Source organism: Bombina bombina, chromosome 1 (assembly GCF_027579735.1).
Source record: "Bombina bombina isolate aBomBom1 chromosome 1, aBomBom1.pri, whole genome shotgun sequence".
NCBI classification, from domain to species: Eukaryota; Metazoa; Chordata; class Amphibia; order Anura; family Bombinatoridae; genus Bombina; species Bombina bombina.
Genome location: NC_069499.1, coordinates 1,557,567,873 through 1,557,584,807, shown reverse-complemented (window position 1 = coordinate 1,557,584,807; position 16,935 = coordinate 1,557,567,873). Strand labels below are relative to the sequence as shown.

At 40.7% G+C, this 16,935-nt stretch overlaps 1 protein-coding gene across 4 annotated transcripts in view; it reads left to right on the top strand.

The window, feature by feature from the left end:
• Nucleotides 1-16,935, top strand: part of RHBDF2 (rhomboid 5 homolog 2) — a 146,268-nt gene that overhangs the window by 54,424 nt on the left and 74,909 nt on the right. For 3 of the 4 annotated variants that reach the window (XR_008401932.1, XM_053709431.1, XM_053709441.1), the window contains exons 2-4: nt 7,438-7,553; nt 7,639-7,769; nt 16,520-16,715. Coding sequence is in view for 3 of the 4 variants with exons in the window: in XM_053709431.1 (XP_053565406.1) it covers nt 7,440-7,553; nt 7,639-7,769; nt 16,520-16,715 (441 nt within the window). In the remaining variant the exon portion in view is untranslated. Of the gene's footprint in view, nt 1-7,150; nt 7,238-7,437; nt 7,554-7,638; nt 7,770-16,519; nt 16,716-16,935 lie in introns of those variants that run through there. The other variant, XM_053709450.1, reaches the window with a different exon arrangement.

Below are 16,935 nucleotides of genomic sequence, written 5' to 3'. Positions count from 1 at the left end.
GACCGCTGCTTGATAAATACAGACTGCAGGTTCTTTTGTGTCTGATGACTGCTGCTTGATAAATACTGACTGTAGGTTCTCTTGTGTCTGATGACCGCTACTTGATAAATACTGACTGCAGGTTCTCTTGTGTCTGATGACCGCTACTTGATAAATACTGACTGCAGGTTCTCTTGTGTCTGATGACCTCTGCTTGATAAATACTGATTGCAGGTTCTTTTGTGTCTGATGACCGCTACTTGATAAATACAGATTGCAGGTTCTCTTGTGTCTGATGACCGCTACTTGATAAATACAGACTGCAGGTTCTCTTGTGTCTGATGACCGCTGCTTGATAAATACTGACTGCAGGTTCTCTTGTGTCTGATGACCGCTGTGTGATAAATACTGACTGCAGGTTCTCTTGTGTCTGATGACCTCTGCTTGATAAATACTGATTGCAGGTTCTCTTGTGTCTGATGACCGCTGCTTGATAAATACTGACTGCAGGTTCTCTTGTGTCTGATGACCGCTGCTTGATAAATACTGTCTGCAGGTTCTCTTGTGTCTGATGACAGCTGCTTGATAAATACTGACTGCAGGTTCTCTACGCAATCCCATGCACAGTGAATACAATGGGCTTTATATCATTGGCTACTTGCAATGTTTCATTTTGGAAGAAATGCTCTGGGCAAATCCTATATCCGGAATAATTTCAATGACATTAGACTAGATTGATGGCACATAAGAGCTTTTGGCATGATCATAAGCACTGAATTCCCTTGGATTGGAGAAAAGTGTCAGCTCTACTGAAGACAGTGGCAACCAAATGTGCCCTGTGGTCTGATCTTTGTCACAGTGCTTGCTAGAACATTGGGAAATATCCTGTCAGCAGTGGCCAAATGGAAGAGAGGAACCACAAACGGTACATTAAAGTTTTCCACTTCAAAGTGAAAAAAAACAAGTAATGGTTTCTGTTGATGGGAACAGAAAGGTCTTCTCATACACCGTGGTTATTAAAGGGACATAATGGTTTAGCAAGAAAATGCTCTTATTCATTATTACTTGCTTTATGTGTTTATCCCCCACTAAGAGGTTGGACATGTAGTTATTAATAATGCTTTAGAGCCAAAGAGAACTGCCGGCCTTGAGCGGACACTGCTTACAGGGTAGTGATAAAAATAGATTCTGTAATGAATTTGAACATGCCATTGTTACACCGCAATGTCCCTTTAAGAACCGACTGCTCACTGATAAGCAGAACTGTCACAAACCACAGTCATAAAAGCAAAAAATAGTTTATTTTTGGCTTCGTACAGGAACATTAGTTTTATAAATAAAAACGATTGCATGTCAGACGGGGCTTTCTAAAATGGATTCCAAAGGATAAAAATACATTTGTGCCCCTTTAAACCCTTCTCCAAAATGATAAAGGAACAATCTACTTCCAGGTACACATCTGTGTCTATAAAGCCTTTTCTTTTTCAGGTCCTAAGAAACGCTTTAAAAACAAACAAAGAAAGAAAGAAAAAAAAAAAAGACAAAAAACACCTTGTATGGGGTCTGATTAAATCATTTTTATATCCTTGAAAAATAATCCTGTTTCCCCAGAATCTGAAATATGTAAATACTGAGTTTCCCAACACCAGCATAGTAGGTGAGACTGAGAGGAACCAGCTGGCTTGGACATCAGACCTCCATGTGGTTGGTTTTCTGCAGATTTTTTGGAAAACTGAATTCCAAGAGGATTTTCCAGGCACAGAACAGCTCCTTCTTGCTCGTCCCTTACAGTTATGAAGAACTAGAAAGCTCTTCCATCAATGATATCTGATAATATAGACTCAGAAGCAAATGTGAGATTACTTGTACAAGGACAATGTCAAACCACTGGCCCTTGGACATTTATATATTTATTTCTATTTTTCTAATTACTTTTGCGACTTCCGAATGACTGGTCATGCTCACTTCCAATGCAACCTCACATGAGTTAACTCTTAAGATTTAAAGGGATATAAATGAAATATAGCAGGTTTAATTATACATAGTTAAAAAAAAGTTGTGTTTATATTATTTATTTTGCCCCTCTTCCTGTGGAAGTGTGAATATTCCAATTGTGAGAATCGGAAGTGCTCACTGCAGACTTTACAAGTCTAACCCAGACACATATCTGTTCCAAACTGGATAAGATAACAAAATGAGTGTCTAGCCTTGTTTGCTCCAGTAACTAGTTTGGATTGGCTCCTTTGAATAAGGCAACGTGTTAAAGGAATAGTTTAGTCAAAATTAAACTTTTATGATTCAGATAGAGCTGCAATTTGAAGCAACTTTCTAATTTACTCCTATTATCAATTTTTCTTTGTTCTCTTGCTATCTTTATTTGGAAAAGCAAGAATGTAAGCTTAGGATCTGGCCCATTTTTGGTTCAGCACCTGGGTAGGGATTAGTGACCAAATGTAGCCACAAATCAGCAAGCGCTACCCAGGTTCTGAACCAAAAATCGTCTGGCTCCTAGGCTTATTATTCCAGCCTTTTCAAATAAAAGATAATGAGTGAACAAAGATAAAATGATAATAGGAGTAAATTAGAAAGTTGCATAAAATTGTTGCTCTATCAGAATCATGAAAGTTTAATTTTGACTAAACTATTCCTATAATGCATTCAGAAATGTTTCACACTAGACTGGTGTACTGAAAAGTATTGAAATTACAAGGTGGTTTATGCGCCTTTAACTAATTGGTTCCTCAGTACCTGTTTAATAAGACAAAATGATGTCCTTGCTCACAAAGAAAGGTAAATCGGACATACACTTTACAACCTAAATCCCTTGCAGGCACGTTGGTCTGTGCTGGAGCTGTGCAAACTCCAGAGGTTGCTGTTGACCGAGAGTGAAACGGGGTACAGTGCATAGCGTTCCACAAGTGGCAAAACCGTAACAAGAATTGCGGCTCCCTTGTTAACGTGGTATATGGGGGAACTGTGGGAGAAACACTGGACCCTGAGCAGCAGTGACTGCTCTGTTGGGAAGGGGGAGCCCAGACTGAGTGCGGCTCTGTCCCCAGGAAGCATATTCTCCTATGTGGTGTCCGAAATATAAAATATTTAGCAGTTTTCCCTTTGTGTCTTTAAGTGAACGTTCCACTGAACCCCCCCCCCCCCCCCCCATTGAATTTACTTATCTGTTCCTGTCTCTACATGGAATTATGACATTATTTTCCTTGGAGGCCATTGTGTGATAAATCAATAGCGTTTCTACGGTTTCCTTATCCATTACCAGTCTGTAGGCCATAACTTATTTCATATTTAAAGCGTGTTTAAAGGAATATGTCATTCAAGATTAAACTTTCATAATTCAGACAGAGCATCTCATGTTAAGATACTTTTTCAAATAACTTCTGTTATTTTACTTTGTTCTTTGTGTTTCCTTTGTTGAAAAGCATATGTACATATGCTTAGCAGCAGCAGTGTGGCTAGCTGGTGATTGGTAAACAAATTTTGTCTTTTGTCCTTGGCTCGTCGGATGTGTTCAGCTGCTCTGGAGCTGACTTTAGCTATGTGTTTAATCCCCTTATGTCCCTTTAACTGATTTAATTACCTAAACAGTATAGGAAAAGCTAAGTTAGAGGTGTACAGAAGTGCAGATTTAGATTATTATTATTTTGCTAGATACAGGTGCCAAAATGAACTTGATAACGATCAGTCTCACTTATGGGGCCTTTTCTTTTTCCTGGTGTCTTCTTACAACTACATGGCAGACTGAGAAGCATTAGTAGGAGCGATTACTGAGATAAACCTAAACCCAGATGCGTATCTTCTATCATTTGGGGGTTTTTTGCTGTTAAAAATCCGCTTTGAGTGATCTGTCACGTATGCTTAGTGTGCAAGTGCTCTGTCGTGTGTGCAAGTGCTCTGTCGTGTGTGCTTAGTGTGCAAGTGCTCTGTCGTGTGTGCTTAGTGTGCAAGTGCTCTGTTGTGTGTGTGCAAGTGTGTGCAAGTGCTCTGTCGTGTGTGCAAGTGCTCTGTCGTGTGTGCAAGTGCTCTGTCGTGTGTGTGCAAGTGCTCTGTCGTGTGTGTGCAAGTGCTCTGTCGTGTGTGTGCAAGTGCTCTGTCGTGTGTGTGCAAGTGCTCTGTCGTGTGTGTGCAAGTGCTCTGTCGTGTGTGTGCAAGTGCTCTGTCGTGTGTGCTTAGTGTGCAAGTGCTCTGTCGTGTGTGTGCAAGTGCTCTGTCGTGTGTGTGCAAGTGCTCTGTCGTGTGTGCTTAGTGTGCAAGTGCTCTGTCGTGTGTGTGCAAGTGCTCTGTCGTGTGTGTTTAGTGTGCAAGTGCTCTGTCGTGTGTGCTTAGTGTGCAAGTGCTCTGTCGTGTGTGTTTAGTGTGCAAGTGCTCTGTCGTGTGTGTTTAGTGTGTGCAAGTGCTCTGTCGTGTGTGTGCAAGTGCTCTGTCGTGTGTGTGCAAGTGCTCTGTCGTGTGTGTGCAAGTGCTCTGTCGTGTGTGCAAGTGCTCTGTCGTGTGTGTGCTTAGTGTGCAAGTGCTCTGTCGTGTGTGCAAGTGCTCGGTCGTGTGTGTGCTTAGTGGGCCAGTGCTCTGTCGTGTGTGCAAGTGCTCTGTCGTGTGTGTGCTTAGTGGGCCAGTGCTCTGTCGTGTGTGCTTAGTGGGCAAGTGATGCTCTGTTTACCGTAAACATCACCACACCCGTCATGTTCTGATATCTGAGCCAGTGTAGCCATTATGCATCTCCCGCTGATGTGTCTAGATCACTATAAGTTCGATATATTGCTTGACATCATCATAAGTAACCACTATCTTACTAGGATCCTGTTCATCCACTTCACCAGATAAGGATTATTAACTTTTTCTTTTATAGAGAGATTAATTTGTTTCTTGAATCTAAAATGAAGGTATTTTATAGTTTCCTATTTAATAGACAGAATGTTCCTGTACTAAAAAAAAAAACCAGTTTAAGTTTTGTGCATGTACGGTATGTATGTCACTGTGCACCAGTAGAGCTGTGGGATCAGCCTGAAGGGCCTATTTACCAAGCTCCGTATGGCTCGCCGGAAACGCAAGTTATGAAGCAGCGCCTGCTCTGAGGCGCCGGACAGACATCGCCGGAAATCAACCCGATCCAATACGATCGGGTTGATTGACACCCAGAACTGCTGGTGCAATGATAAATGCAGAGAACTGCTGGTGCAATGATAAATGCAGAGAGCGTATGCTCACATTGAACATATTATAATTTCTAAGACGTTTCTGAAGATTATTTTAAAATTAGGACACGTTTTATGGGATAGATAAGGTGATTTGTATATAGACACACGTACAGCAATCCAAAAATGTTAGAATGTTTTAAATCTCTATCTTTGTTTGAGAAAAAGTGAAACGCATACAATAACCCTTGCACGTGTAAAACATCACCACATGCATGCGCCAGACATCAGCAAATCAGTGAAGTGCTTAATGGAAAAGTTAACTTTGATGCACTGCTATAACTTTCTAAAGTAAATGTAAAATAAGTGGGAGTTTGATTAATAATTTTGGGCAAATCGATCTTTTTAAACATTTAAAAGTACCTTTTACAACGATCGCTCCTATCGTCGTAACTCTGCCTGTGTATTAAAATTAATTTTGTTTTCGAATGACGAATACCTTATAGACCGTTTCTATTGGTCCCCCACTGGCGTCCCAACAGACATTTATGCCCACCATTGTAAATACGCATGCGTGTCTCCAGAATTTTGCACCCGCATTATATGCTCATCCATGAGAAACGCATGTGCATTTATCGTTTTGTAAGCAATTGAACAGCAGCAAGGTTTTCTTTGCATGCGCAATATACTAAGCTGCACGAGAATGCGCACGAATGTACACGTAAGAGCGGGTGGGACCAGTCTTACGTGTAATGGAGAGAAATACGAAAATGATCAGGTGGGCTTAGTAAAAAACGAAAAAGGTATGCGATTTCGGTTCTAAGTAACTTCGTCGTTATCAACTGTAGTTTGTTCATAAACATTAATGGATGGCATTAATGTGGATGCTCCAAATTTACTTTCAATTAAAGGGCCATAATACCCAAATGTTTAAACGCTTGAAAGTGATGCAGTATAGCTGTAAAAAGCTGACTAGAAAATATCTCCTGAACATCTCTATGTAAAAAAGAAAGATATTTTACCTCAAAAGTAAAGGATTTCTAAGCAGCATTTTAGTATGTCTGTCCTGGGACAGCTTAGGGGATGAGTCTCGTGCACTCTCATATTATTTCCCTATTCAGCTTACTATGAAATCTCATGAGAGTTAAGTCAAATCTCATGAGATCACAGTAAAAGAGTTCATGACCTCAGCACAGCTGATTGGCTGCTGTTCATTTCTTGATTTATTTTTTATTTATTTTTTACCTGCAGCTGGGAACAGCTGAGTATAACTTTTTACACAGAACCTACTCTGCTGAGCTGAGGAAATTGTAAGGTAAAATATCTTCCTTTTTTACATAGAGATGCTCAGGTGATATTTTCCTGTCAGCTTTTTACAGTTATACTGCATCAGTTTCAAGTGATTTAGCATATGAATATTATGTCCCTTTAAGTAGTTATAACGTTAGTATGAGCAACATTTTCCAGCTGTTGTGCCCTGTCATACCACTATTGTCCTGATGGTGGCAGTATAGAATTACTAATGGGAGCACTGACTTGTTTTCTGCATTAGAAAAGCCAGTGTTTGCTTAGATTAATAATGCATCAGAGTTTTCTCTTAAAGAAAAGTGCAAATATAAAATGCTCTTAAATATTAGATTGTTATTATTGCACTATAGTTTGCAATGTACTGTGTGTTTAACCACTGGCAATAGGTTAAACACATAGTTAAAGTCTGCTGCATGCTTCACTGGGAGATAGCTGAACACATGTGGTGAGCCAAGGACAAGAAGCACATTCTATCTGAATCATGAACATTTAATTTTGAATTTTATGTTCCTTCAATGTGTCTGTAGAAAGATTAATACTTGTCCAAATAGATTTTATTTCATGACAGATTTAATTTGATGATTCAGACAGAATAACAATTTTAAACAACTTTTCAATTTACTATTATCAAATTTGCTTCATTCTCTTGGTATCCTTTATTGAAGGAGCAGAAGCTATCTGAACACATTCAGCCATTGACAAGAGGCATATAAGTACAGCCACCAATCCGCAGCTAGCTCCCAGTAGTGCATTGCTGCCCCTGAACCTACTCAGTGACCCGAGTGTGTGTTCTGCAGTGTTACCAGGTGAGATCTTTGCTCCCCCTTTAGACCCCTACAGAGGGCTATCACCTGGATTTGTTACTTTAGATTGTAAGCTCTTTGAATCGGTAACCTTTGTAATTCCTTATAGATGACATCATTCGTGTCAAGTGGTTTTAAAACATTAATGATAACAAATGTAAATTTATTTTCTTTTTCTCTTTTCCGTTGTGATCCTCACACAGACATGGCGTCCGTTAACAAGAATGGGAGCCGATCTCGTTTGCAAAGCAGGAAGCCGCCGCACCTCTCTATCACTATCCCACCTGCCGAGGGGGAGAGGGACCCCAGGACCACCCAGGTACAGACTGACAATGTTGCAGGGGGGTTCCAATGAGGGAATGGGCTTCTTAGTTAAAACTGGCTTTTTTCTCCATATCCTGTAGCCACTGACAAGGCCGCTGTACCAGAAGAGTGTCAGCCTGCAGGAGCCTCGTGGGCACAGGACGGAGGGGACACCCAGCGGCGAAAGGCCAGGCTTCAGACGACAGACGTCCTTGTCACAGAGTATAAGAAAGTGAGTAGTGCTACACCCCCTGCCACAAACATGCACACGGTTAGTGCGACTTACACGTGTTACACTTATCTGAATGGCACAATTATAGACCAGATTTATCATTCTCTAGTCTGGACAGAGCAGGTTCACAGGCAGGGAACATGTTCACTAGGGATTGTACCAAGCCGGAACCATTATCTTCCCCCTTATTTATTATTGCACAAGTCATGCAACACTGCCACCTACTCTTACATGATTGGTTGCTGATTGGATCAGTCTGGGGTGCAGCTTTAATTGCAGGGTCACATGGAACGAGTGTTCATTGGAAGGGTCATTCACATATTTTTTAAATTCCCAAGTATGCCAGTCGGTTGGCATTATGAAGTATCCGGGTGGGGGCAGTGTAATACTTTGTAATGTCATAACATTTTCTGCTATCCAAAGCACACATTAATTGCATACTTTAACATTTATTAAACACAGAAAAATGTTTAAATATCGGCTTATTTTAGCTTAATATTGTTTTAAATTTTAGCCAGATGGTCAGTAAAATCTCCACCCATTAAAAAAGTCCTAGTAAGAACACTGGTAGGTGTTATACAAGAATCTTATAAAATGTTTAAAGGGACGTTATACACTAGATTTTTCTTTGCATACATATTTTGTAGATTATCCATTTATATAGACTATACAGGTGTTTGTTTGTTTGTTTTTTAAAAAAAGTATAGTTTTGCCTATTTTTAAATAACATTGCACTGATTTTCAGACTCCTAACCAAGCCCCTAAGTTTAAAGGGATACTAAGCCCAAATTTGTTCTTTAATTATTCAGAAAGAGCAGCAGTTTAAACAACTTTCTAATTTTCTCCTATTATCAATTTTTCTTCATTCTCTTGCCATCTTTATTTAAATAGCACCTGGGTAGCGCTTGCTGATTGGTGGCTAAATGTATCCACCAATCAGCAAGCGTTATCCAGGGTGCTGAATCTAAAATGGGCCATCTCTTAAGCTTTACATTCCTGCTTTTCAAATAAAGATAGCAAAATAACAAAGAAAAGTTGATAATAGCAGTAAATTAGAAAGTTGCTTAAAATTGCATGCTCTATCTCGATCATGAAAGAGAAAATTTGAGTTTAATATCCATTTAAGGAGAATACTAATGTATCTACTCCAGCTTGCTCCTGTTTGTGTAAAGAGTCTTTTCTTTCCTAAGACATGGAGAGTCCACTACGTCATTCCAATTACTAGTGGGATATTCACTCCTGGCCAGCAGGAGGAGGCAAAGAGCACCCCAGCAAAGCTGTTAAGTATCACTTTCCTTATCCATAACCCCCAGTCATTCTCTTTGCCTCTGTCAATGGAGGAGGTGAAGTTAGGTGTCTGAAGATATTTTTACTTTTTTTGGGGTACTTTTCCCTGCAAGCAAGGATTTGGGTTTAGCTGTGTCCACATCAATCTCTTGAGTAAGAGTAGTGGTGACTTTTAAGCAGTTAGAAAACTGAGCAAAGACCACCTCACTACTTTCTAACATATATTGCAGCCCTTAGTATAGAAAGACAGAGTTGGTTACTCTGTTATTTCTTTTTCTGCAGGTCTCTGATAGGAGTATGTGTCCTTTCACACCTTGTGAGCTGTCTTCCTGCCGGACAGCTGGATTTGCAGGTAAGTGCTTTTGTCTTCTAGGTCTTGGAGACTTGCACTTCAAAGGATATTGCTGCAATAATTCATTGGGATACACTTATCCTTTTTAGAGGATATTCTTAGGCAGGGTGCAGGCACTAATTTTATATGACAAGAAACTTAGGGGTTAATCTTCCTTAAATGTGTGGGGAGGATATACCTTTAAATATAATTTTTATTGTGTGGCTCATTATGTTTTTGAGGCTCTGATGTGAGAGCATGAGACAAGAGTAACTATATGGTCTTACTAGTCTAGTTAGCATTTTTACATTCCGGTCTTTCTCGGCTGTATAAAGAAACGCGCTGTTTTTGTTTTGCGCAGTTTCTTTTCGGCCGATCACATGACTCACTGTGCTTCCGTTCACAGTCTGAGCGGAGCGGCGGTATTTGTGTCAGCCTCTCTAGTGATCGTCTGGAACCCTTTGCTGCGATCTGCAGGATTTTACTTTGATGCAATATCGTCTTTAATCTGGAGGGTCGGGTAGGGAACCTCAGACTGTCTGAGGTGTAGAGGTCCTTATTTGAGGGTTTTATTCTGGAGTTCAAATTCGCTCTGACGGAATTTTATTTTTTAAAGTGACAGTGTCATTTTAAATATATTGGTCTTTCCTCTAATTTTTGGAAATTTTTTCTACTATGTATATGGAGCAGGAGTCTGTTCTTATGGATAAATGTTTGTGTCTAGAGGCCCAAATTGTTTTACCTATGCAATTTTGTTCCTCATGTTTAGAAAAGACATTGAAATGTAAAGATAATTTTTTTTTTCCTGAGCCTGATGTCTCTCAAGATGATTCTGTTCAGGCAATGCCAAATCTTTCTCCTTAAACTTCCCAAGCCTCAGTGGCGTCACATACAGTGCCCTGCAGTTCCTCTCAGCCTCCTGGAGGAGTTTATTTACCACCAGATTTTGTTGCACAGATATCTTCTGCGGTATCTGCGGCATTATGTGCTTTTCCTATGTTGGGAAAACGCAAGAGGAAATCTAAATATTTGTCAGATGGTAAGGTTTCTGTCTCATCTGCTGCCATGAAGGTTGATTTCCCTCATAAGTCTGAGGTGGATACCTCGGTAGCCTCTGAGAGTGAAATCTCAGATTCTGATAGTATAATTCCTTTACCTGACTCTGAAACTTCAGAATTAAGCTTGATCACCTCCGCTTACTGCTAAAGGAGGTTCTGGCTACTTTGGACGAGACTGACGCTTCTGTCACTGTCAACCCTAAGAAATCTAGTAAACTTAACAAACACTATGATGTTCCTTCCGCTGTGGAAGTATTTCCTGTTCTAGACCATGTGTTGCACAGGAATGGGATAAACCTGGGATACCTGTCTCCCAGTTTCAAAAAATGTTTCCTGTTGCTGACTCCATTCGAGACTCATGGTGTACAGTATCTAAAGTAGAAGGGGCTATTTCTACTCTGGCTTAGAGAACCACAATTCCTATTGAGGATAGCTGTTCTTTTAAGGATCCCATGGACAAAAAGCTGGAGGCCTATTACAAGAAAATGTGTGTTTATCAGGGTCTACAATGGCAAGTGCAGCATCTTATTTGTGTGATGCCTTGTCCGAACTGATTTTAGAGGACACTCATTGGAGGAGATCCAATATAGGATTAAGGCTTTCAAGCTAGCCAATTCCTTTATCTCTGATGCTAACATGCAAGTCATTAGACTGGAAGACAAGATGTCTGGCTTCACTGTCCTAGCCCGAAGGGCTCTTTGACTGAAATCATGGTCAGCTGATGTTACCTCCAAATTTTTATTACTACCTTATAAGGGTAAGACCCTATTTGGTCCTGGTCTGGCAGAGATAATTTCTGAAATTACGGGTGAAAAGGGGTGGTTCTACCACAAGACAAGAAGAATAGATCTAAAGGACGTCAAAGTAATTTTCGTTCCTTTCGTAACTTCAAAAGTCTTCCTCTACCTCATCCAAGCAGGAGCAATCCAAGTCTTCTTGGAAACCCAATCAGTCTTGGAACAAGGGAAAGCAATCAAAGAAACCCTCTGCTGAGACTAAATCAGCATGATGGGTCTGCCCCCGGTCCGGGATTGGATCAGGTGGGGGGCAGACTTTCCTTGTTTCGTCTAACGTCGATACGAGATGTCCCAGATCCTTGGGCTGTGAAAATGGTATCTCAGGGGTACAAAATAGAATTCAAATATTGTCCTCCCAAGGGCAGATTTCTCCTCTCAAGGTTATCTGCGGATCAGGGAAAAAGAGGCATTCTTAAAGTGCGTTCAGGACCTTTCCTCCCAGGGAGTGATTGTTCCGGTTCCAGTAAGAGACCAGGGTCTAGGATTTTATTTGAATCTGTTTGCGGTTCCCAAAAGAGAGGGAACTTTTCGACCCATTTTAGATCTAAAGTGTCTCAACACGTTTCTCAGTATACTGCCCTTCACAATGGAAACCATTCGTTCCATTCTTCCTTTGGTCCAAGAGGGTCAGTTCATGACAACCATAGACCTGAAGGACGCGTATCTTCATGTTCCCATCCACAGGGATCATCATCGGTTTCTGAGATTCGCTTTTCTAGACAAGCAATTTCAGTTTGTGGCTCTTCCGTTTGGCCTTGCCACAGCTCCCAGAATCTTTTCAAAGATTCACGGGGCTCTCTTGGCAGTTGTCAGGTCTCGGGGAATTGCGGTGGCTCCTTACCTGGAAGACATATTTGTTCAGGCGCCATCTTTTCAACAAGCAAACTCTCATACAGAGATCTTGTTGTCTTTTCTATGTTCCTACAAATGGAAAGTGGATCTGGAGAAGAGTTCCCTTGTACCAGCTACAAGGGTGGTTTTCTTAGGGACCATAATAAATTGCCTATGTATGAAAAATTTTCTGACGGAGGTAAGAAGATTCAAGCTTCTCTCTACTTGCCTCCCTGCATGCTCAGACAATGGAACAGAGACCATTCGGATCTATCTCGGAGGATAGATCTAGACCAGTTGACAAGGGACATGCTTCCGGAGACCCTCCTGGGTGATTGTGACCACAGCCTGCTCTGGGACTCGTTAAAGGCTCAGGGCCTATGGTCTCGGGAGGAGTCTTCGCTCCCAATAAACATTTTGGCATTTTGGAATTGAGAGCGATCTTCAATGTTCTGATGGCCTGTCCTCAGTTGTCCTTAGCCCAGTTTGTTAGGTTTGTTAGGTTCCAGTCGGACAACATCAACCACCAGGGAGCAACTCAGTTCCTTGGCCATGAAGGAGGTGACTCGCATTTTGCAGTGGGCGGAAGCTCGCAATTGTCTTCTTTCTGCCATCCACATTCCAGGAGTGGGCAACTGGGAAGCGGATTTCCTGAGCAGACAAACCTTTCATACTGGGGAGTGGGCTCTCCATCCGAAGTTGTTCTCCAGGTTAATCCTCAAGTGGGGTGATACCGGAATTGGATCTGATGGCGTTTCGTCAAAACACCAAGCTTCCAAAGTACAGTTCAAAGTCAAGAGATCCTCAGGCCGCTCTGATACTCTGGCGGTTCCTTTGGATTTCGGTCTAGCACACCTGTTTCCTCCGTTTGCACTCCTTCCACGAGTCATTGCTCATAACAAACAGGAGAGGGCGTCTGTAATTCTGATAGCTTCTGCATAGCCTCTCTGGATCTGTTTGCAGACCTAGAGAAGATGTCATCTCTTCCTCCTTGGAGGTTACCTCTGAGGAAGGACCTTCTAACTCGGGGTCCTTTCCTCCATCCAAATCTCATTTCTCTGAAGTTGACTTCTTGGAGATTGAACGCTTAGTTCTGGCTAAGCGCGGGTTTTCTAAATCAGTCATTGATACTATGATTCAGGCTCGCAAGCCTGTTACTCATAAGATTTACTATAAGGTGTGGCGTAAATACCTATATTGGTGTAAATCAAAGGGCTACTCTTGGAGTAGGGTGAGGATTCCTAGAATTTTGTCTTTTCTCCAGGAAGGTCTGGAGAAAGGGTTACCAGTCAGTTCTCTGAAAGGTCAGATTTCTGCATTATCTATTCTTTTACATAAGCGTCTGGCGGATCTTTTTTGTCAGGCCCTAGTTAGAATCAGGCATGTGTTTAAATCTGTTACTCCTCCTTGGAGTCTTAATCTAGTTCTGAGAGTTTTGCAGCAGGCTCCATTTGAGCCATTGCATTCCATAGATATTAAGCTGTTATCTTGGAAGGTTTTGTTTCTTATCGCTATTTTTTCTTCTCTGAGAGTTTCTGAACTCTCGACTTTGCAGTGTGATTCACCTTACCTTATTTTTCATGCCAATAATGCGGTCCTTCATACTAAATTGGGGTTTCTCCCTAAGGTGGTTTCAGATAGAAATATTAATCAGGAAATTATTGTTCCTTCTCTCTGTCCTAATACTTCCTCTCATAAGCAACGTCTGTTGCACAACTTGGATGTGGTGCGCGCTCTAAAATACTACCTACAGGCTACTAAGGATTTTCGACAGTCTTATGCCCTGTTTGTTTGTTTCTCTGGAAAGTGTAAGGGTCAGAAGGCTACTTCTACTTCTTAAAGGATATGGACTAGCGCCTACTTAATTCCCTTAAAGCCTGAGGGGGGTGATACCTAGTAACCACCAATAGAAATCTGCTAAAAAATGGAAATCCCTCAAGCGCCTACCAGACCGGAGGCAAAGGGATTGCTAACAATAATAGTGTGAGTGAACAATGGTAAAATTTCATAAAAACATTTATTTAATAAACCTGAGCGTGTAAACACAATAAATGTAATTCATGGATCCATGAAGTAAAACAGTGTACAATATAAAACAATATAAAACAATCTAGAACAATATAAAACAATGTGGAAATTGGTAATGGTATCTAAAACAATGGCATAAAAATAAATACAGTAAATGAGGAGAATGGCCTATCTGTAGGTGCACAAAAAAAACAGATATCACAGATACTTGGGTGAGTGTGTCCAATTGAGGGTGTGAGTTCCAGTGGTGGTTGGTCAGTGACCCAAATGTATAGTTTGTGAAAAAAATCCTATAGAAGCAGTGTTCAAAAAATTATGTTGAGGGAATCCGGTAAGACAGTAAAAAGTGTCAGTGCAAAACTTAAAAATTGGAAATTCAAACGAAAAATACAAAATTACAAAAAGATTCACTTGTGTGAATAACAATTACTCTAAAAAAAAGTTGCAAAAATATAATGAAATAATCGTGATAATAAAAATAGTCACCCGGATCCTAATGGATCAGATATTGCTCGCAGACATCCCAAAGTGTTGCTGTATCTATAAGGGTGTGAATTGGAGAGATGTTGGGCCCACAGGTGTGTGAACCAAATAGTCAGATACCAATATGTGAACCAGAGAGGCCCAGAAGAGATATCCACCTAAAAATGTATGAAAAAAATGCAGATAACTCCAAATTAGTATTGCATTTCATTTATGCAATACTAATTTGGAGTTATCTGCACTATATTTTTTTCATACATTTTTAGGTGGATATCTCTTCTGGGCCGCTCTGGTTCACATATTGGTATCTGACTATTTGGTTCACACACCTGTGGGCCCAACATCTCTCCAATTCACAAGCTTCTGTTTATGTCTACCTGTCTTGTTCTCCCTCCCTGTTCATTCCATGTCCTCTAGCTTGGGTATTGGTTCCCACTAGTAATTGGAATGACGTTGTGGACTCTCCATGTCTTAGGAAAGAAAACAAAATTTATGCTTACCTGACAAATGTCTTTCTTTCCGGACATGGAGAGTCCACGACCCCCACCCTTTAGATTAGACAGTAATTTTTACTAAACCTTAGGCACCTCTACATCTTTGGGTTATTTTCTTTTTCCATTTCCCTTCGGCTGAATGACTGGGGGTTATGGGTAAGGGAAGTGACACTGTGGTGCTCTTTGCCTCCTCCTGCTGGCCAGGAGTGAATATCCCACTAGTAATTGGAATGACGTTGCGGACTGTCCATGTCCGGAAAGAAAGACATTTATCAGGCAAGCATAAATTGTGTTTTCATACGCAGAGAAAGGGGAGTGTCTGCTTTTTTTGCTATAGAACCACTTTCACTGGGTGTCCCAGTCTAACCTTTTTTACCAGTGCAAAACTGGGAGCTTCTAAGTACGTTTTTAACCGGTTTTATACTGGATTTTTATATCGGCATCTGTGCATATTCTTCTTTATAGTAGTGTCTATTACATGCAGTTATATGAAAATTGGTGTATACTGTCACTTTAAGGAAAATACAACAACTTGATAAATTGACATTCATTTAATTATCTATGAAAATTGTGCTTGTTCCAAACCTTCCGGAATGACTTGTAGCCACTATGAGAATTAAAGGGGCAGTCTATTTGATTTTTTTTATTGTTTAACAAGATATATAATCCCTTTTATTACCTATTCTCCAGTTTTGAACAACCATCACTGTTATATTAATATACTTTTTACCTCCTGTGATTACCTTGTAGCTAAGCCTCTGCAGACTGCCCCCTTATCTCAGTGCTTTTTACAAACGTGCATTTTGGCCTATTTGTGCTCATGCATAACTCCAGGGAATGAGCACAATGTTATCTATATGGCACATATGAACTAGCACTGTCTGACTGTGAAAATCTAATAAAATGCACTGGGATAAGAGGAAGGCCTGCAGGGGTTTAGAAACAGGCAAAGATTTAGAGGTTATATTAATATAACAATGTTGGTTGTGCAAAGCTGGCTAATGGGTAGTAAAGGCATTATCTAACTTTTTAAACAATACAAAATTCAAGTAGACTGTCCCTTTAAGTAAGGTAAAATAAACTAACCCTGCAACATTCTACAAATTGCTTAGATTAGAGCACATGATGATTTATTATCTGTTCTTGATTGGTCACAGATAAAGGATACCAGGAACATAAATTCCATCAGACTTTAAAGAGTGTATCCCTGAACTGCTGTTGATATGGAAAACCCTTGTAAACGCTAACAAAAAGATAGTGATATATGATTTTATATGATTGCGCTATGTAACTATAAAAAGATCAGTTTCATTTCCCGTTAAGCACATCCGTCTCTTTATGAATAGTTAAGGTATTATTTATCTCTAGACAGGACATTAATATTCCTTAAAACAAATACACACAGAACTGAAACCCTGTAAAATCTGTGGTCTTCCTGCAGGGGCACAGCCCAGTGGTTCGGTGTGAGCAATGACTGGGAGGGGAAGCGCCAGCAGTGGCAAAGAAAAAGTCTGCACCACTGCAGCCAGCGCTATGGCAAACTTAAGCCCCAATACCAGCGTGACATGGAGCTACCGAGCCAAGAGACACCGTCCTTCCAAGCTACAGAGTCCCCTGCAACATGCCGGATGCCCAAGGTGCAATTTATAACCCCCAATCTTTTTTATTGTTCTCTGTGCTCAAATTCCCCTTTATGGACCGAATTCCTGTCCCCATTTTTACCTGCTCCTCAATATAACAGTCCAAACCCATTTGTCCTGATATGCCCCATTGCAGACTGCGCTTCCATCCACCTCTATCCCCAGTTAGTATTTCACCTGCTTTCCCTCTTCCCCACCTGTGCAGACTTTCCCTACT